Here is a 22,279-nt window from a genome sequence, read left to right as displayed (position 1 = left end):
TCCATTTTGACTAAGATCTTGGGTACTCCGAGCTTGCATATCCTAAAGACAATCACTCCAGTGGTACTAACTGTGTTCATCTCTGGATGCCACCAGATCATTCAACTGGATACTTAAGCAACTTGGGATTGCATCCTTTAAGTTCCGCTCTTGTCTTATTTCCTTTGATTTAAAGATCACACTCAGACTTTTAAAGGAACAACACTGTTGGTGACCACTGACCATACCTGATCCAAATTTAAAACGAGACAACCAGTGAGGCTCACTGTTCTGAGTGAACTAGAAGTTTCTCTAGGAATTCCTTGTCTGACTCAACACCACCAACTCCTCCCTGTGTTACATACCAATATCACTACAGTATAAGGAAGACCGTCCTCTTTCTGCGGGAGTGGTGTACCCCAGCTGGTTATTGACAATCAAGTGGACACTCCCACCAATTCTGAAATGTGGGAGATTAGAGAGCGTAAATGTTTCAGGAACAATCCCTTGACCACAGAAAGAAGCATCACCGTGAACCTAGATCATGGGGCAGAAAAAAAGAGTATGAACATAAGGAATGGAGAAACAGGTTTTCAAATAATAGTATGAATAAAAATAACCACACTGCCACTGATCCCCTGCCCTCCTAAAAATCTGCTGGTTATAGGATTTTCTAGAATGGTTCGGCTGATCCCAAGTAACATGCAAAGATGCTAAGTCAGCCCATTTCCTCCTGTAGCCACGCCAGTTGACCTATTCCTTCCACCCCACATTGTCACCTATACCCATCACTTCTCACACTCCCATCTACAGGCTACCGGACAGCAGCACCGGAGAAGGAAGGGCGATTGCCAGTGCAGAAGGACAGGCAGCTCTAGTAAAAGCAACCATGCAAACAGCCTGCAAGACACAAGGAACGAGGCACAGATCTGCACTCTCACTCTTCCCCAATCATCTCACTCCCCAAAAAGGGAGCATGTGCCGCTTGCATCATCTAATCCCCACCGGGTGTGCTGGTGTGCTGGCCACCACTAAAGAGAGTGACATGACAGCAGCCAAGAGGTGTGGGAGGAGAGTCCATCATACAAACGTGAAAGGAGGCTTTGAGGAAAAAGCAGAATGCAATTATAAGAGAATCTCTGAAATGTGCTATTTTTCCAGAATTTTCGAAGTCTGCTAGCACATAATATCACAAAGCCTGATGGACAGCAGGTGGTAGAGAAGAGGGCAATTTTTTTAAAGAGAAGTTGAAAGCAAATAGTGAGGGGATTGTAGATCTTAGGAGAAAACAAGCTCCACTGACTTCACACTGAATGAAAGACGATTATCTATCAAATCAACAATGTTGTACACCTTAAATTTACATGATGTTACATGATAAATGTATTTTAATCAAAAGTTAATTAAATAAAAGGCTATTATCATAAACAGCCAAAATGCTGAACTAAAGAATAAAATGATCTGGGGAAAAAAAAAAAAAGAGTAAGATGACCTGATTTGGTAACCACTGTGTCTCTAATAACAGCAAAAATAAAAGACCTAAATATAAATGAAGAAAGAATCCTTGGAAGTGGATTTTTTTTTTTAATGACACAGAAAATGTCCTTAAAAAGAGTGATTTTTGTGTAATTAGAACATTTTGGCTAAGAAAAGCAGCGCTCCTTTGCTTAGTGAAATCTTCAGCCCACATCTTCCCGTTGCTAGGTTCTGTAGGAATAACTGACATTTTGGAGTATCTGTGCTTAGTACTAACATACCATCACTTTATCTCCACACACCAGACACCGCCATCCATCCATTCAACAGCCAGGCGTGGAGGGCCCGGTAAGGAAATCGCTAGTATCCTTTTTTGCAGATGAGGAAACCAAGGTTCAGAATGAGCGTGTACTTCACATGGCTTAGACTGAACGCTAGACCTTCTGTGATGCCTCCAATTCTTCTACTTATTTCACCCCCCAGCCCCAAGCGTTACACCTGGGTCAAGGCACATACTATGTTCTCATTTAATCCTCAGAACACTATGAAGAATTTAACTCCCATTTATTTCTGAGATTCAGAGTCTGAGGAGGAAGAGAACAAAGCATGCCAAGCTGGAAGGCAGCAAAGCCAGGCTCTGAACTCAGGTCTTCGTGGTTCCAGAACCCTTGTCTTTCCCGGCCGTGATCCTGGTGACATCCAACCCTCAGCCGCACAGGGACCCGCACAGGGTCCAGGGGTTCCCAGCATCTGAATACTCCTCACCCTTTGGGCTCCTTGCTGATGGGATTTCTTGGAGGATAATGGTGGAAAGGAGACGCGTAAAGCCAGGAAGAGAGATGTGTGCCTCTGCTGCTCCTTTACGAAAGTGTTACAGGAGAGGCATGGATGAGAACATAGCCTCTGCTCACAGCCTGTGTCGTGTTAGCATGGTCTTAGGGTTCTTGGCACAAAAGCTGTGTGTCATCTGCTAATTTTATTTCCCTTCTTAAATCAAAATAGAGAACAGTGGGGAGGGAATGGCTAGCTCAGAGGCAGAGCATGTGCTTAGCATGTACGAGGTCCCAGGAAAAATAAATAAAATAAAGTAAATAAATCTATTTTTTAAAACCATTAAAAAAAAAGCATGCAAACTAACAAAAAATTTTAAAAGTCTAAAACTAAAAATAATTAAAGAAAAAAAAAACAGAAACAAAACCAGAAAACACTCAGCAATGCCCATAAAGCTTTGTGGGGGTCAGGTCCTTAAGCCCCAAGAAATGCTGGGGGTGGTGGAAACTGCTCAGCCAAAGGGCAGGGGGTTTGGACACACAAGAAAGATCCCTAATGACAATCCACTTCCACCGGGCCCAGGACGAGGACAAACACAGCAAAAGCAGCACCCAGGATCTCCCCCAGGGCGATTTCACAGACGCCACCGTTAAGAGTTCCCACAAGAAATCAGAATTGTGAGCTTGTGCGAGGCAAGACACGTGCAGACACAGCCGGGCAAAATATCTGCAGAACACAAAGTAGAGGAAAGAAGGCAGTTTCTCATCGCTTTAAAGAAAATGCCATTTTCACCTCTTACTTCCAAAATCAGGCTTAAGATCTGCTTCGTGTACTGAGTCAACGTGAACGACTGAAATACTTTAGAGTGCCACAAACTGAGTCAAGGGAAAGGTAAAGAGAGTTGAAGATTGCTATTGAGAAGTACCATAACATAATCAAACCCAGTCCTGCTCACCCTCGATTTATCTGCTACAAGTTTCTGGCCCATGGAAAATTAACATGAATGGGATCATGTGATTATTTGAATACGCAGCTCAATACTGCCCTGTGGATTTATCTATTTTCACTGGGTTTGAAGACTCAGTTACTGATATTCACGATTAATTATCCTCTAATAGTTAAGGGTTCTTTTTTAAAAAATTTTTATTAAGGTAGAGTTGGCTTACAATATTGTATGTTTCAGGTGTACAACATAGTGCTTCTCAATTATTAAAGATTATACTCCATTTATAGTCAGTATAAAATATTGGCTATATTCCCTGTGCTGTACAATATATCCTTGTAGCTTATTTACTTTAATGAATTTTTGGTTTGTTTGAGGTGGGGGAGGTAATTAGGTTTATTTATTTATTTACTTTAATGGAGGTGCTGGGGATTGAATCCAGGACCTCGTGCATGCTAAGCACGTGCTCTACCACTGAGCTATTATCTTCCTCCCTATTTATTTTATACATAGTAGTTTGTATAAACTACTGACTCTCCTACCCCTATCTTGCCCCTCCCCCTTCCCCTCTCCCCACTGGTAACCACTAGTTTGTTCTCTGTATCTGTGAGTCTGTTTCTTTTTTATTATATTCACTAGTTTGTTTTATTATCTAGATTCCTTAAAGGTTCACATTTAAATGAATACTTGGCATAAGAAAAATGTGACTCACAGTCCAAACCTCTAAAATATACCAGTTAAGTTACCAAAACCTGAGGAACAGAGGAAACCAAAAAACTAGTAATATGTATTGTTTGGCTTAATTGTAAAAGACCTTCATTGTAAAATGAGCAAACAAGCAAACAAAATAAATCCAGGCTCTTGCAATCTTGTTAGATACATGGATACCATGCTGTTTCCGAGAAGTCATTCTTTCGGAGAAGTTGCGACATCTGTCCTCTTAGCAGGAGCAGGTATGTCAGCCTTGAGACTAGACTTCTACATCTGCTATTAATTTTTAAAGCAACCCCAGAATCTTCTTTTCCCAAAAGTTCACCTCGGTTTCATCTTGAATGCCTGCCATCTCCTGTCACAACTACCTCTCTTCCCGGTCTTCCCAACCTCTGGCCTCACTTTCTGAAGCTACCAGTACCTGTAAGCAAATGACTTTGTCCCCAGGTTGAGCCGAACTGTCTGGAGAGTAGTCCCCAGCCTGCCTGGACTGCTGCCTTCCACGCGCCTTCCCGACAGCCACGGGGTTAACGGCTTCCAGGTGCGAGGGGTTGGGCAGCACTGTCACGTGGAGGGGAAGGTGCGCACCGAAGTCCAAGTCAACCGAGGAGGTCAGATGAGACAGGACATCTCCAGTGGCTGAGACATTTTCCGGAAATTCACTTAAACCTCGCATTTTACGGAACATCAGCTATGCCGAATAAATGCACAAGAAAAATAAGAGTATTTTACTGCATAGGAGATGAAGGAAGAGGTGGTTAGTTTAAATCATACAATAAAAAAGACTTTATGACCATGCTTTTATAACTATTGTTAACATGCCGTATGTAGAGAGGCCCAAACTTCTAACTGCTCAAATGAATGGGAACTATTTGCAGATGTTCACAAATGACGTTCCAACACTTTGAGAAGAGTCTAGCATGACGCATGGTAACTTACCTCTGCCTGGCAATAAGCAAAATATTTTTCTTAAAGGCACCCGTTAGAATATATTTTCCAAAAGAACTTGTATTATTCTTGTTAAAGATAGAGAAGAAAATAATAGAACTTAATTCCATTTAACCAGGGGATGACATACACTGCTTAGTTCAAGTCACATCTAAAAACCTACATTGTCTGATTCTCAAAGGACTTCTCTGCATACGTTCTGTCACCTCATTTTCAGTCTTCTAAGAGAGAGATGTTACTACCCATTTTAAAAATGAACAAGCAAGAGAAATTAACTAAATGGTTGAAGGGCCTTGGCTGGTAAGTAGCAAAGTTGGGTCTCAAACCAAGGTATTTACCAACAATGACACGTTATTCTCAATTGGCCAAATGGTTTGAATGACCCCACAGCTTCTCTAGTTCACAAAAGCCTCTTATGCTCCCATCTGCAAACAGGAACATACAGTGTTGGGACAGATGTGTTTCTCACAAACCACTGATAATCATTTCTGTGTCTCTTAAGTGCTTTGTCTGGGATATTTTAGGAATGCAGTTTTTGGTTTAAGAATTCCTGCCTGTGGAAGAACATGAAGGCAGAGACTGGAGGCATGCAGTCCCAAGTCAAGGTGGCCTGGAGCCACCACAAGCTAGGACAGAGGCAAGGAAGGAGTCCTCCCTAGATCCTTCAGAGAGAGCATGGCCTTGCTGCCACCTTGATTTCGGACTTCTAGTCTCCAGAACTGTGAGAATAAATTTGATTGAAGAATTTCTGCAGGTATCTAAGCACACATCTCCATCTGTCAATCACTTTATTCTGTCATATTCTACCTTTTCTAAGGTGTCTTTTCAAAGCTGATTATCAATCTCTTAGCATCAGAAACACTGAGGCGGCTTCTGGTGGCAGGGTCTGGGGAAGGGGCGGCAGGCACCATGTCCGGCTGCAAAGGTGGCAAGAAGAAGCCCCTGAAGCAGCCCAAGAAGCAGTCCAAGGAGATGGACGAGGAAGACAAGACATTCAAGCAGAAGCAGAGAGAGGAGCAGAAGAAACTCGAGGAGCTAAAAGCGAAGGCTGCGCGGAAAGGTCCCCTGGCCACAGGTGCAATTAAGAAATCTGGCAAAAAGTAAGCTGTTCCTTGTGCTTGAGGCAATGATGATCTTTAATTCCATTCCTGTTTAAACATCTGGATTCCCTGCCCTAACATCTGTTGCCACCTGTAGCTAGAATGAAGTGTTGTCTTGGAACCTATTGTACATTTAAGAATAAACTTTTGTTTAAAAAAAAAAAAATCACACAGTGCCTCATCTTCTCTTTAGTTCATCTCAGTCATTTCTACCTTGGCTGTGAAATCAGCATAAACCCAGCCCAGAATCCTGTCAAAATGTGTTCTTAAGTCTTTGTTCCATCCTGAATTCTGTACCACCTGGAATTAAACTAACTCATTTGAAATGGCAAAAAAAAAAAAAAAAAAGAAAGAAAAAAGAAAGAAAGAAACACTGAGGCATGACTAATAAAGGTAAAGCTTGGCCCCTAGACATAACACTTAAAATTTTTTTTTTAATTAAGGCATAGTTGGTTTACAATATTCTATATAGTTCAGGTGTACAACACAGTGGTTCACATTTTTTAAAGATTATATTCCACTTATAGTTATTATAAAATATTGTCTATATTCCCTGTACTGTAGACTATATCCTTGTAGCTTATTTATTTTATATGAAGTAGTTTGTACCTCTTAAATCCCCTACTCTTATCTGGCTCCTCCCCCTTTCCCTCCCCCCAACGAGTAACAACTAGTTTGTTCTCTATGTCTTTGAGTCTCTTTCTTGTTATAATGATTAGTTTTTTAGATTCCACACATAAGTGATAACATATTTATCTTTGTCTTATTTCTTGAATGATAATACCCTCCAAGTCCATCCATTTTGCTGCAAATGTCAAAATTTCATTCCTTTTTATGGCCGAGTAATATTCCATTATATATATATATATATATATATATATATATATATATATATATATATCCATAAATATATCTCTCACATCTTCTTTATCTATTCATCTGTTGATGGACACACAGGTTGCTTCCATATTTTGGCAATTGTAAATAATGCTGCTATGAACATTGGGGGGGTGCATGTATCTTTTCAAATTAGTGTTTTCACTTTCTTTGGTTAAATACTCAGGAGTGGAATTGCTGGGTCATATGGTAGTTCTATTTTTAGTTTTTTGAGGAGCCTCCATACTGTTTCCATTGTGGCTGCACCAATTTACATTTCCACCAACAGCATAACAGGGTTCCCTTTCCTCCATCACATGTACTTTCTTATATTCTTAAGAATAACACGTTCTTCCATATGCTCTGTTCACTCCATCTAACTTTGAAAAGTCTTTTAACATTTATAACTATTTTTAATCTCCCAGCCAAGAACACTCACTAGAGTGAGGTTTCTCTGTGCATATGGACACAGCCTTGTCAGACAATAAGTCCTTCTACTGTTCCCTGACATCGAATCTTCAGTCTTGAATCTCAAATCTTTTGAAACTTACAAAGCAGCTGAGTTGGGACTGAATGGGAACACAGGATCCAATTACCTCTAAAACCACTCACTTGGGTGATCTCTTACGGTAACAGTGTGTTATTAGATTCATACGATCTAGTAACTATAAACTCTGGAAATAAGCAGGAGGTAAAAATGACTTTTTGGAAGGTAAAACACAGATCTTTGTGTTTGTTTGAACAATGTTTATTAACTAGGGAAAGCATGCTTTGAAAAACAGAATTTATCTCTTCAGGATAAATTTCATCCTTAGGAAACAAACTGACTTTTAACCTCCCTGAGAGAAGAAGGAACCCCTGTTTGGAGATGCAGAACATCAGCCTAAATGTCAGTGCCCTCCAGCAGCATCAGGTTTCATCAAGAGACTGAGCTGTCTCCTGGACCAACGGCTCAACTGCTGAGTTGTTTTTTTTCAAAAGGAATGTTACCATCAGTTTTACTCTGTTACAGTCAACTGTACATTGCTGGTGGGAAACACAGGAAGTCTCCTACCTCCGGAGGGAACTGCAGAAGGCCTGTTAGTAAGTTCAGCCTCCCGCGATGGGGCATCCCAATAATGACATCGGTCACCCCGCTGAAGGCCGACATTTTCAACAGCTCGTAGAAAAAGCCCATCATGCTCTCAGCTCCTTCGCCTCCATATCGCTTCACCGTGGCAAACTTGGTGGCCAGAAAGTGGTCAAACTCCTGTGGAACATCATGTCAGACGCCTTGGTTACAGGAGGACAGTGGATTGCTCTGGTCAGAGTCAGGCACGTTTCCGTATGTGGTTAAGACCCTACACTGATTCAAGCAACTGCAACAGGGTCCCTTTGCTACAGACCCTGGGGACGGACAGAAGTAACCCAGGGCCTGGCAGGAAAGCCCTGTTGAGGACACCAAACAGCAGCAGAGATGCAGAGAAAATAACCTGACAGGTCGAATAGCTCACCCCAACAGGAATCCCCTTAGAACGCGTTTCCTTCTAGAACAGGGGCCAGGCCCCTCCCGGGACTTGGGTTTTAGTGTAAGGTTCTACAGCACTGTCATCTGGGCTGCCAATGAGCCAACACCCGAATTACTGGAGACAGGTTGCCTGTCATCTTCATATGCCTGAGTCCTGATCACAGCCCTGACAGAGTTCCAAACCCCTTCATCTATGTTGACAGCTTCCTTTTTTTTTTTTTTTAAATCACTTCAGATAATAAAAAGAGAAATCAGATCTGAAGGATTTGGCAGTCCTCTACAGAGTGAACAGACAAATACACAAAATGCACCGACGCCGAGGAGAACCAATAGCTCCGGTGTGTGGCGACCTGCTTTTGTCCACTTAGAATAAGGCGCGTGTCACACCGTCTGTGGTGTTGGGACTGCGGCGGTAAGTGGGGCCACATTCAGACAGTTCACGTCCTAACTCCCTCTCTTCGATATTCCTGTGTCTTTGTAGAAAGTGAGCAGCCCTCTTCCACTGACATTAGCTGCTCCTTCTGTACCTGAGATTCTAGCATTAGTTTCGACAGGTGTTTTCGCTCCTCTGTGGTGAAGGCCTCCTTTTTCAGTTCCTCAAACCGCTTGGCAAACCAGTCTTTCTCCTCCTGGCTCTGAAGTTGGGAGGTTTCAATGGAAATATGCCCACAGTAGATGTGGTTGAGATAGGCTACGACTTCCTCCAGAGAGGCCTCCTCCTTCCCCATGTTCAATAATCCTACAAAATGGAATCAGACGGATCGTTTTAAAGAACAATCAACCGTGAGACTGATTACAGAATGCGCCAAAATTGTTATTTCAACCCAGAGCATTTCATTCCAAGTAACATGGGGGCATCATCAGTGGTCATGCAGATTTTTCTAAAGGCAAAACTAAAAATAAGGTCAAAAGCCACAGCGTAGTAAAAATAGGAGAGGTAATAAAAATCTTTCTTCCCCAAAACAGAGCCACCCAGCTTTATGCCAAATTTTGATTCTATAGTCATTTCAAACTAAAATTTGAAACCTGCCTTTCATCTGCTTTATAACCACAAATCATATGCACTACCTTTATCTGAAACTTCTAGCTACTAAAATGTTCAAGTTTTATTGATATAATCTATAAAGCAATGCCTATTACTGAACAGTTGGCTGACTGTGAATTAATATTGACAACACTGCAACATTCTAAGGTAAAAGGAAACCTTCCTGAACCTTAGCCAAAGGAAGGGTTGTAATATGTCATTAGCTCAGCACCAAATCAGTAATCAGTCATTTGCCTAAACCTACGATATGAATTTAACAAACCAGCACTAACTTGACCTCATGTATGGTTTCTTACGGTAAACGTTAACATCTTTCATGTGATCAAAGCTGCAATGAATATAAGAGTGCAGATACCTCTTTAAGATACTGATTTCAACTAACTGACTTAGATATACACCCAGACATGAAATTGCTGGACCTTATGGTAGCCCTATTTTTAACTTTTTGAAGACCCTCCATATTGTGGCCATACCAACTCACATTCCAACCAACAGTGCACAAGGGTTCCCTTTTCTCCACATCCTCACCAACACTTGTTTCTTTGGGTTTTTTTTGACAATAGCCATTCTAATGGGTGTGAGGTGGTAGCTCCTTGTGGTTTTGATCTGTATTTCCCCGATGAGCTGAAAAGGTGATGCTGAGCGCCCTTTCAGGTACCTGTTGGCCATGTGTGTATACAATCTGAACACAGGAAATGGGCCCTATCAGAAAACCATTCTAGAAGCTCAACACTGCTCCTCTCAGACAGTGTTCGAATGTGTCCCTCAGTGTCTCCTCACACCCCTCGGAAGCTTCCGCTCCAGCGGGCATATGGGTTCTTCAAGAACAGAGAAAGGCGGGGAGGGTGGTAGCTCAGTGGTAAAGTGCACCAGGTCCTGGGTTCAATCCCCAACACCTGCATTAAACAAACAAACCTAATTCTCTCCCTCCTAAACAAATAAAAAAAATTAAAAACTAAATAAAATTAGAAAGGAAAAAAAAGAACAGAGAAAGGAGCCCCATCTCTGCTGGCAGTTAAGCATCACGTGGACAGTACGTTGTGAACGGCTTTACCTGCGGTATTGAAGGGTCCCTGCAGGGTCTGCACGAGGGCTTGGATTTCGGGCACATTCTCCTGCAGGGCTTGGCCAGTGAAGAGGGGGTTGATTTTGGCAGCTTTATGACCATGCTCACAGAATACCGTCACAAGCCTGGCAAGGCCGTGATCAACTAATTCGGGGGGAAAAACATAGACAAATACAAGCAGTTCTGGAAATGCCCACAAACCACAAAATCAGTTTCTCAAAGAAGCCTTTTTGGCCTCAGGCATTTTTAACACATTGCTCCTACCCACCACATCTGCCAGTGGTTTTCAGGATTAAACACTAACAGAATTCTGGAAAACACATGTTTCCTTAAATTTATCTCGAGAGTGAAAGTCACTTAAAAACAATAGGAAGGAAACAGAACTATAGGTGAACATTTGAAAAAATAACTATACACATGGACAAATATTAAAAGGAAACACCCCAAACTGAAGGTAACTGTTAAAATGCTGAGGTTATGGGTAATTATAGTCCTCTTAAGTACTATTTGAGTTTTTTTAATATCGCACATAAAAAATAGAGAAAAGTTGAATTACAAAATCAATGTTACATTTCCTTCCTTATTTCTTAAGTATCCCAGGTACATATTTATTTCACAGGCTCATGAAATCATCAACTAGGGAAAGACCTTAGAAATGATCTTGTTACCCGCATAATGAAAAAAATCTCATTTGTAGAGTCTTAAATGGGTGATTCCTCAGTCTCTACATAAAGGAGAATCTTTCAGTTCTATCTCAGATGATTCAATATTGAGCCCAAAGCTGCTTTTCTTCCCTTTTCCACATGAAAGTCCTTCTAAAATTTGGGGAAAAAATTCTTCAAGCTCACACTCAATTAACCTTCAGCTCCTCAAGGTGGTCTTGTTCAAACACAATCTCTGTAGATGAGCAAATCTGCTATTAAGGGCACACATTTTCTGAACAATTAAAAATTTTGCGTTTTTATTTTCAGAACCCAAAGAAAACTGTTAGCATATTTTGAAACATCGAATGACCATTTTATGAACATGTATTGCCGTGCGATGATTTCAGAGCTACATACAAATGTGCTGGGGTTTTTATTCAGTTACCGTGAAGTGTACCCCTTGTCACAAGCTTAGAGGAAAGAACAGAGATGTATTAAATATACAAAAGATGTGTTTGCACTAATATGGCAGTTAGGAGGATTCACACTGTGTCTAAAAAACCAGCACACTAATCAAACAATCCGCATAAATGAACCGATTTCAGGCTGCAGGTTAGTCATAGGTTCTATTCTGAACCTTATTTGTATTCTCAGCTGCTGTTTTGTGAAGCAGGATACTTCTGTATTTCTGGCTAAAATTCAGATAAAGAGACTATGTCTAAAGCATTGTCCCTGTTGGCCATTCCTCCTTAAAAACACTTGCTTCCCTTGGCTCTCTGACCTTGAAGATCCTGGTTTTCCTCCTAACTCACTGGCTACGCAGCCGCAGTCACTTTCGGGGGATGCACAGAGACTCCTCCTCTTTGTCCATCTCTAAAATATTGGTGTTCCCCAAGTCTGCCCTGGGTCTTCTCAGTCTACTTTCTCTCCAGGTGATTTCATCAGTGACATCCAGTATCATCTACAAAACTACATCCTTAGTGGGATAAGTCCAATGGTAAATAGATAGGGTTATTGCCACCGTTCTCAAACAATCTAATAGCCCTCTTTTGAAAACATTCTCTTAGTGAACCACGTCAGCTCATAGAGATCACTGCTTCGATTTCTAAGTGATCAACAGCCCAGCTTTTAATGATTCCTAGAACACCGGCAGGGGAGTTGGCACAAAAGGATGCTGTTCACTGCGAAGAACACAGGTCACCTACTATTCTGGAAGAGCCAGACAGAGGACTACTCCCCTCCCACCTTGGGGCACACACTGCACCCATCCTGACAATCTCTTTTCTCTCAGACCCTCATTTCATTGCTCTGGTTTCTTCAAAGCCCAGGATTCAGACCAAATCCCGTATCTTTTTCCTCTCTGTCTCCTGGATCCTTCCATTGTGACCTCTGGAATTGTGTTCCACAATTAACAAACCTCCCTTCTCTTCTCTTCCCATCTTAAGCACAGTATGTTTATAAAATAAATTTATTTCACCAGATACTTCTTTCCTGCAGAAAACCAGAAATCTCATCCTGGTTCTTTCTGTTTTTCCCTATTCCTTTCTTACATCACCATCAAGATATACAAGTCAGGGTCACAGATTTGATAATAAACATTAGTGATGATTTACTGAGTACTAGCTTTTGCCACACGTTGTGCTGGATTTTTCGTACACATCATCTCACCTAATCCTTGTAACAACTCTGAAATGGGTGCCCTTATCTGTAGAAGATTAACCTGAGGCCCAAAGAGGTTAAGTGACTTGCAAAAGACGACCCAGGTCATGAAAATGCTGGAATTTGAACTATTTGTGCTCAAGTGCGCTTGATTTTAATCCAGTGTTTTACCGTTATACCATAACAAAAGTTGAAAAGGGAAGTCCAGGGCCTACAACAAAAGGGATGAGAATCCTAGAAGTCATTGAAACATTTGTAAAAATCATCTCAATTAAAAAAAAAATCTCTAAGATCTTCCCCAACTGTTTTCCCTAAACCTCCAGTAAAGGTTCCTATTATTTCTAATATGCAACATACCTACACCCTCAGTTCAACTACTAAAGCTCACTGCCAAGATCAGTAACTGCTAAACACTGGAATCTTATGGCTCCCATCTCCTGAGGGGCTCTAAATTCTGCTATTTTTTAATAACCCAAATCCTTCAAAATGAAATTTACACCCATGAATCACCAGTCCTAAACTGCTGCATTTCCATACACTAGCAACAAGCTATTAGAAAGAGAAATTAAGGAAACAGTCCCATCTGCCATTGCATCAAAAAGAATAAAAGACCCAGGAATAAACCTACCCAAGGAGGTAAAAGATCTGTACTCAGAAAACTATGTCACTGATGAAAGAAATTAAAGACGACACAAGCAGGTGGAAAGATACACCATGCTGTCGGGTTGGAAGAATTAACACCGTCAAAATGACCATGCTACCCAAGGCAATCTACAGACTCAGCGCAATCTCTACCAAAATACCAATGGCATTTTTCACAGAACTAGAACAAACAATTTTAAAATTTGTATGGAAACCCATCTCCCTTTTAAATTAGGATTGTTGATAAATACATTCAAGTTTACTTGGAAGTTGAAGTTTACAGAGGTTAAAGTACAAGCTGTTGCAAATAGCCAGCTCCAAAGGATATTCATCACAGGCCAAATTTTAACTGGTGAAAACCACTGCCATCCAAAAAGTTACTGAGAACAAATTCAGTATCTCTAAAAAGACTTACTGCAGTGAAAATCCTAGTAAATGAGGTAGTTGCAGGCCTTGATTTTGGCCAAGATAAACAAATGAAGAAAGAAGACTGATGAAGGGCAAAGAGGTGAAAGGCACCGTTACTCTGACCATACCTCCCCCGACTTCCCTGTGTCACCTTTGATGTGGAAGGATGCCATGTGTCTATTTTCAGAAATGTTCGTCCTTTGATTTACTGTGCCAATACTAAAAAGCTATGTACGTGATCATCCCACTAACTCAGTCATTCCTCTCAACCAAGATGGTACCTTTTAGTTTTTGGTTTATGTTTGTTTGTCTAGGGGGGAGGTAATTAGGTTTATTTATTTATTTATTTATTTATTTATTTATTTATTTATTTAATGGAGGTACTGGGGATTGAACCCAGGACCTCATGCATGCTAAGCATGCACTTTACCACCTGAGCTACACCCTCCCCCTCAAGATGGTACCTTTTAGGACAGCTGGCAGGCATCATGAAAAAGACTAAGGCCTCATCAGCCTACGGCCGCTAATGGAACTGACCATAACTACACACTTACACAGAATTTAAGGAAGACCCCAGTGAACCTTAATGGCCTATATCAGCAAAAAAGAAGTTCTTACTCATTCTAGGACATAGTCATGTAGGATATCACCCTATATGTGAAGGGCTTCCTTTCTTAATTCTTGGTGTTATGGTTGTACTTGCAAAAGTCAGTACTAACTGTCGCAAGTAAATTGCATATACAGACCCCTACTTCCATTTCTTAGTGAGAATAAATCATTTAATAAGTATTCAGTTAAGTGTAGAGCTGAAAGGGACCTAAGACAAGGGCCTGACAAGGCAGAATCCTGCAATGTAAATGAGAAGATGGTTCCCGCACGAAACCGCACCCATTTAGAAAAAGTTCAACAGCGTCCAAGGGGTTGGTCTCAGGATGAGAGGTAAGGGAGTTCAGATTAGGACAGCTTGAAGTTGTCTGGAAGGACATCAGGGAGGAGATGGAAATGGAGCTGGGCTGCAGAAAATGGGTAAAAAGTGGAAAGGCACAGAATGAAGAAGAACAGCTTTGGAAAGTGGGGGAATTTATGTTGGAGGCAGAATGGGTCAAGAAACACGAAGGGGATGGAGTAGCAAGCCCAATAAACTGGGCTTTATTTAGAGGGGCAAAGTAGAGACCTGAGTAAGAAAGTGACTCAGTTAAACCAATGTTCTAGAAGGACTGGACTAAGCTGGCAGGGAACTAGGTTATAAATTAAGTAATACCAGCTGGGCTAGCAGGTTTACCTCTTTGAAGTAACGCATCTCTTTGAGACTGTAATGAAAGCAATGGGCCCTTTGCCTAGAAACAGACACACACACACACAGAGTTGTGCAGAGTACACAGACCCCTTGAAACCTCATAGGGGTCCATGGACGCAGGTTAAGAACCCTTCAATTAAGCTTTTTTTTTTTTTTTTTTTGGAGTAGAGCAGAATTAAAGGCCCGGACTAAGATTCCAGTTAGCGACAATACAAAGAAAGCAAGGCTTTAAGAAACAGAGCAATCATAATTTGATAGAAAGTTTGAGATGAAAAAGTTGAAGGTGGACTGCTGGCCTCAGATTTTTACAATCCATCTATAGCAGAGACTGGTTATCTATTTCCCTTCCGTTTGGTGTTAACAGATAGCTGAGTGTGTGGCCACCCAGAATAAAGATACATTTTGCAACCTTCCAAGTAGCCAGGGTGACCATGTGACTATATTCTGGCCAGTCAGAAGGTAGTAGGAGTGACGTTGCAATTTTTGGGTCTTGCCCTTAAAAGAACAGCATTCTCTTCCCTTCGCCCTTTCCTCCTCCTTGCTGGCCAGTATGTGGCTCTAGTGGTAAACCATCCTGGACCAGAGCTGAAAGCAACACCCACAGGATGGTGAGAGAACAACCTAGAAGGATGTCTGAACCCCTATGACTTTGCAGAGCAGAGCTGTCATCCTAGCTCAGACTTTTACTTACTTTATTCAAGTCATTGTTATTCCAGGTCTCCGGCACCGCCCCTGAACTGATCCTATCTAACATGGAATTTGGTACCGCAGGTGGGTTGCTGCCGTAACAGAATCTAAACTGTATCTGACACTGGTTTAGCAGTCAGGCGGTGGGTGCCAAGGACCCAGATATTTCAGACTAGAAAGCTGACGAGCAGAGTTACGTTATCTGACAAAACATTTGGTAAAACTGTCACCTGTGATATCCTGACAGGCAGGCTACGTTGCCTACAGAGTCTGTCGCTCGGTAGTCTGGGTTCATTGTTTCTTGTCATTTTCAGGGAAGTCTCAGGAGAAAGGTGAGGTCTAGCTAATCAGCAAGAAGTGAAAGAGGGAAAAGAAATTCACTCTGTTAATGGGAAGTAGTCTCCACCTATGGCCTCAGTGCCTGGAAGGCGGACCCTGGCAAGGCTGGAAGAGCAGAAGCAGGTAGTAAAGGTGGTTCTGAAGAGGCTGTCTTAGCAGGAGATAGGAGAAGAGATGAAACCTTCTTTCAACCACCTTCTAGGAAGCATTCTCTGTTAGACATGAAAGCCAGCTCAGCCTTCAAGATCACACAAAGGGTGTTGCCTTCCCACTAGCGCATATTAAATTTAGGGAGCCAAACGGGTGGAGCACAGAAGCAGTAAATAAAAGACTGGAGTTTTCAGGCTTAAAAACAAACTAGGTCTAGATGAGCTCTCTTTCTCTCTCTCTCTTTTTTTTTTTTTTTGAAATTTGAAATCACACATTTATTTAGTCTTTTATCATAGAAATATCCTTATCAGTAAAATTCCCCATGCATGTAATTTAGACATAATTTTATTAACACTTCCTTTATTGTTGGATATCTGAGGCTCTAAATTTTCTCAATTAAACACAATGCCAAGGTGCATATCTTTATGCAAAGATATTTCTGACATTCTGAAATATTTCCTAGAAGTTGAGAATTACTGTATCAGAGACTATGAACCAAGGTTCCTGAAACATCTTGCCAAATAGCGCTCTAGGATGGATCCCTAGACGAGCTCTTTGACTGTGGGCAACTTGCTCATGGAATGACTAGAAGTAGAAAGACTGCAGACCTACGAAGTTTAGTTAAAAAACTGAACTGCTAAAGAAATCCCAACTCTGGCCAGATAACAAAAAATCTGTAATTGATGACCACCAACAGTAACTCTCAGGCTCCTAACTTTATCAAAATAAAGCATGGAAGATGTGCCACCCCCAAGGAGGGCACGATCCCCAGTGCCCTCACAAGAGATCCCACAGAAGATAACAGTTAAAGAAGAACCCATAAGGCAAAATCAGGCGAATGGACGGGGGCAGAGTTGAGGGGCCAAACAATCTAGTGAACTTAGCATTCAGCCACATCAAGGAGCTTTACCAGTTCTCCTCAACAGGATTTGTTAACTGGTTTGAACCAGTGGCTGCTAGAGACTCCTCATTCTTTCCTTTGGTGGATGCAAGTTTCCTTTGTACATTGAATGTGTATATAGGGGTGGACGCAGCTCATTAAATTCCGGACTCTGGGAGCCACAGCCCGACTTGATGGAGAGGACTGCACATTCTCCAGAGATAATGGACTTTGAGCTGGACTCAGACATTGAATGGAGGAGAGTGGAGGTGAATACATTCCATGTATGGGAAGAAAACCTAAGGAAATCTGAATGGCCACAGGGGTAAAGTGTGTGATTACTAGTTATTTTCTAACATTTATTTTAGTCTTCTCTCTCAAAATAATCTTTAGCTGGAATATGGTCACCCTGAATCCATGCTATGCTTTCCAATCTCCCTTGAGGGTACGTATAGACATAGTCTAACACTACTGGACGTGATGTATGCAATCTCCTTCCCCATTCCTCCCACCCCCAACAGACTACTAGGAGGTAAGTATCTATAGAAGAAGAGTTTTTACAAAATAATGTGATAAGTTCTGAAACAGAAAGAACTGTCACAGATCTACATGGAATGGTAATGTTGAAGAAAGTTACAAAATGGCCCATTCACCTTTCAGTTTTATTCAAAGTATTAAAAATATAGGGGGAGGGAATAGTTCAAGTGGTAGAGCGCATGCTTAACATGCACAAGGTCCTGGGTTCAATCCCCAGTACCTCCTCTAAAAAATCAATAAATAAGCCTAATTACACCCCCCCCCAAAAGAAACAGAAGACTTTAAAAAAAAAAAAAAGGAAAAAATTCCTTAAGTCAGATCCTGTAACTGTGCAACAACTATTTCCTGATACTGATTTTACTCTCTCCTTCCAGTAGAACACAAGACTCTACCCTTAGCCTGCAGTTCTAACTCAGTACTGAACTTTAAAATTTCACCAAGCACCTCACAACAGAGCAAGTTCATTACTAGGGGAGGGTTGGGGGGCACAATTTAGTGATGAGGGAAGAGAGAAGATCATATATGAATAAAATCAACTCCAGAGATATTTTTCAAACCATACCAGCCCAAAACTCCCTGGATGATTTGGATATAGTCTTGCAGAGAACCACCAGTGCCATCAAGCTAAAGCTTAATTCTCAGCTACAAGGCTGTTAACAAGAATCAGAGACCCAGTTGTGAGGGGAAACCTCAAATAAGAGCAGAATAATTGCACTGAGCACCCACTAATATAATGTTAAATGAAGAAGAGACTGTCAAACACACCCTGTGCACCTGCCCTAATCCCTTATGACAATAATGATGTCTGACCAGGGACCTCTTGCTAGAGAATCACCTGGGCTTCAACTTCATCTTGGGCCACTGAAGGAGAACCTGGGAGGAGAGGGAGAGGACGACCTGGGAGCTAGCATTTTAAACATCATTCAATGTGATCTGAATGCACACTTCAGTTTGAGGACAACTGACATGTAAAATTCTAGACACTAAATCTGCAAAGTGAAATAAGATACTGATAGTCTTACTCTCAAGGAATACAAAATCTAGTTGGCAAAAATGCTGTCCCTAAAGAAACCTGGAGCACTCGAGAAAGAGAAATCAGTTTTATTCTAAATGTCTTGAGATCAAGAGCAACATATTGAGGTTCCAGTGCGTGATGTACCATTCAAAGGTCAGGTGCTTAGACGGTGAAGGGGATCTTAATTGTTATCCAATAACTGGAGCAAATGCCAAATGACCTTCCTCTAATAATCAATCTGTATTTATCATCTATTCTGTGAGGATGCATAAAGGTACAATAATTTAGGAGCATAAACCAAATACTCAAAATTAGTCTTTTGCACATGACAATGCAACAGAGGTTTCAAAAACTGATACTCGTGTCTCCTAATGCAATAAAATCACCAGCAACATGATTCTAAATTCAGCAAAGTTCTTAACTCTGAAATTAAAGTTAAGAGGCTAGACAGAGGAGATCAATGTATAATAAATACCATGCTAACTAATTGCCCTCTTCACCCTAGCGGTACAGTCGTGATCCCCACACATCCCCGCTGACACCAGCCTTGGAGACGGCCTGGAAATGAGTCCTTGGGTAAACTCCAGGAGTTCGCACAACTTAGAACTTTTCTTTTCCCGCAGCCCCGCCTCCGCGAAGAGCTAAGTTTCCACACGTTTTACAACAAAGGAATGGAAAAGACAAGAATTCACAAAACAGTTATGGACAGGGCGTGACCACGACAGTGACAATACGCACACCTGTCTCCCTGGGCCCCCTCTTCTCCACCAACCACCTGCACGTACACTGAAGCCCCCAGAAGCCGCGCCCCCGCAAAAGCACCACCCCCGCAAGCCCCGCAAGAAGGCCTCCTGACTCCCCAGCCCACCACGCCCACAGCCCGGGCCCCATCCCCCACCTGGGGGGCGCGCCAAGCCGCCCTGGGGCTCCTGGCTCTCGGGTTTCCTCGGCCGGTAGCCGTAGACACCCCTCTCCGTCTGGTAGCCACGCTGGAGGAGGAGCGGAGGCGCCCGGCGGAGGACCAGTTTTGCTGCTGCCACAGTGGCCAAAGCCATGTCCCCCTGGCCCCGGGCCCAGAGACCCGCAGGAGCTCGAGGGGCCGCAGCCTCTGGGAGGAGCGAGGGTTGCTCCGGCGCCACCTGACTGTTCCGAACCCAACGCGTGGGAGGCGAGGTGGGAGGAGGGAGCCGAGGGGAAGCCCCGCTTCCTAGACAACGTCCCCACTTCTGATTGGCCAGTCTCGTGCCTCTGAGCCAATCCAGGTCAGCGGCCCTCAGGGCAAAGCCACGCCCCCGGAGTCCCGCGGGACACTCGCGGTCCTAGAGGCTGAGGGTATCCCAGGGTTTGGACAAGTGGGGAGCGGTGAGCCGAGCGTTACCGGCTTTCTGGTACAAACCTTGATATATCTGTATATGCTGCAGTCTCCCGCCAGGAGTGATCAGCCACCAACCCTCCCCTGGAAGATCACCCCTTCCACAACCCCTGCCTGCACACACGATGTCGTCTCCAACAGAAAGGAAAAATTAGCGACGGGGTGCATGAAAAGTGGCTGGGACTGAGTCCAAGAGATGCGAGAAGAAAAGGTCATATAGAAGGAAGCAGAAAACCAATACCCCCCTCCATTTGTTTTTGTAAGAAACACTGCGGGAGAAATAAAATGGGGCAGAAGGAGACTGTAGGAAAGCGATACAATAGTAGTGAGGAGAAATTGGCAGCAGTGCAGAGATATTTGAGATTCTCAGGTGGTCTATCTCTGACTGAGTTTCCTAAACTTTTCTATTCCACGACTCATCTTATACTTTGCCAGTGCGGTGGGGGAGGGGGGTCTGACTTTTTCCCGTTCAGTCATCCATCATGCCAGTCACCTGGGCAGCTGCACTCCATACTAGGAACATTACACATATGAGCCTAATATATCTTTACACTTTACTTTTTCAACCACTATTCGCACAGAGCCCTCTGCTGGGTCACAGAGATTAATAAGACATGTCTGCTTCTAATCAGTTCCCAGTCCAGCTGCAAGCTGATCTCAACACATATTATGAGAGATGCTGTAATCCAGGCATGTGCAGGTGCCCTGAAAGCACAGACAGGTGTGTCAGGGGAACCTCCAAGTGAAAGGCACACTAGGACATAATCTGGAGGGCTGAGGAGTTAGGCAAGTGTGCAAGAAGAGGGGATGGCATGGACACAGAAGCCTGAGAGAGGCTGTAAGGCACTGCAAGTGATTCCAAGAGTCTGGCAAACTAGGTGTGTATTAAGAGATGAGGGTAGAAAGGTAGATATGGGACAACCGGGTGATTAAAAGAGCTCTCAGTAGAAGAGAAGAAAATGGGGGGAGGGTATAACTGAGTGGTAGAGCGCATGCCTACCCTGCTCAAGGTCCTGGGTTCAATTCCCAGTACTTCCATCAAAATAAACAAACAAACAAACCTAATCACTCCCCAAAAGGCTAAAAGAGAGAGAGAGAGAGAGAGAGAGAGAGAAAAGAGAGAAAAGGAAGTAATTACAGGATCAATGACCCTTTATATCCCAGAGAAGATGTAATGCATCGTGACAAGGTTAGACTTGGACAGAAGGAAGGCACTTCATAAAATATAAAAAGAGGAAAGGCAGAGCAAAAGGATATCTATTCAAGTAGGTAGATAGATTTGATCATGGGAGGATGAGGAAGTTCCTTTCTACTTTTTTGTGTGTGTGATATTAAGCAAGATTGACAGCTGAAAGTGACAGTGAAAAGATATGGGGGAAAAAAAGATATGAAATAGTGGGCTGGGAAAGTGAACAGACTCAGAAATGTCAAGATTTGAGGGATGCCAACAGTAAACTGATGCTTGTGGTTATGAACTTGACTCAGACCAGTCAAAAATGTTGTGAGCTTTTCTCCAGATGTTCAGCTTCTTTTGCAGATACAAAGTTGGCAGGAGTTGAATTTAACTGAGGATGGAGTTTTGCCTGGCAGGTGTGATGGAGAAACGGGGCAAGGGAGAATTCATTACATTGAGCTATGGAATCTAGGCCAAGAAGTAGAAAGGAGATTCACATTGAAAAGTTGATTAGATCAGGGGATTGAATGTACCACGGGGAAAAGAGTAGTTGGAGTAGGGATTCTAGTGTAAGTGAACTTACAGATTGAGCAACACTTGAAACTGAGACTTTGGGTGGAAGGCAGAAATTAGTATCAATTTCTTGAGACCTGTGGACCTTGGATAGGAATCCTTGATGTCAATTGGCAAAGTTCATAATGTTTCAAAAAGCTTGATAGCACACTGTGTTGGTAAAGAATGAGAAACAGACACTCTCATACACTGCTAGAGGAATGTGAAATGGTACAAACTCTGTAAAGGGAAAACTGTCACTGTCTTACAAAATTAGAAATGCATATTTCATTTAACCCAGTGGCTCCACCTCTAGCAATTTGTCCAAAGATAGATTTTCATATGCACAGTCACACACAATTATGAATGTACAAGAATATTCATTGTTGTATTGTCTACAACCCAGAAAAGATTTTGAGTACCCTAAATATTAAAAAAAGGGACTAAGTAAGTTATACTCCTTCCCTACAACAGACTACTATACAGTCATGAAAAAGAATG

General features: G+C 42.3%; 2 protein-coding genes across 2 annotated transcripts in view; one reads left to right on the top strand and one right to left on the bottom strand.

Moving 5' to 3' along the window:
• The window catches only part of DHTKD1 (dehydrogenase E1 and transketolase domain containing 1), a 40,130-nt gene extending 20,262 nt beyond the window's left edge, over nt 1–19,868 (bottom strand). The window contains exons 1-6 of the mRNA XM_010953712.3: nt 19,579–19,868; nt 10,411–10,566; nt 8,839–9,050; nt 7,859–8,053; nt 4,302–4,571; nt 345–516 (exon numbers count right to left, since the gene is read on the bottom strand). Coding sequence (XP_010952014.2) covers nt 345–516; nt 4,302–4,571; nt 7,859–8,053; nt 8,839–9,050; nt 10,411–10,566; nt 19,579–19,735 — 1,162 coding nt within the window. The 5' untranslated portion in view covers nt 19,736–19,868. The remainder of the gene's footprint in view (nt 1–344; nt 517–4,301; nt 4,572–7,858; nt 8,054–8,838; nt 9,051–10,410; nt 10,567–19,578) is intronic.
• LOC123616520 (translation machinery-associated protein 7-like) lies at nt 5,046–6,094 on the top strand. Its single transcript, XM_074358519.1, has one exon. The coding sequence runs from the start codon at nt 5,738–5,740 to the stop codon at nt 5,930–5,932; it is 195 nt and encodes a 64-aa protein (XP_074214620.1). The 5' UTR covers nt 5,046–5,737; the 3' UTR covers nt 5,933–6,094.
• Nucleotides 19,869–22,279: the final 2,411 nt, after the last annotated feature.

Source organism: Camelus bactrianus, chromosome 35 (assembly GCF_048773025.1).
Source record: "Camelus bactrianus isolate YW-2024 breed Bactrian camel chromosome 35, ASM4877302v1, whole genome shotgun sequence".
Taxonomy (NCBI): domain Eukaryota; kingdom Metazoa; phylum Chordata; class Mammalia; order Artiodactyla; family Camelidae; genus Camelus; species Camelus bactrianus.
The sequence above is the reverse complement of the archived record's forward strand: the minus strand, read 5'-3'. Positions and strand labels throughout refer to the sequence as shown.

Excerpts from the sequence above, each read along its gene's own strand:
- LOC123616520 (XM_074358519.1), top strand. The coding sequence starts at position 5,738 with ATGTCCGGCTGCAAAGGTGGCAAGAAGAAGCCCCTGAAGCAGCCCAAG.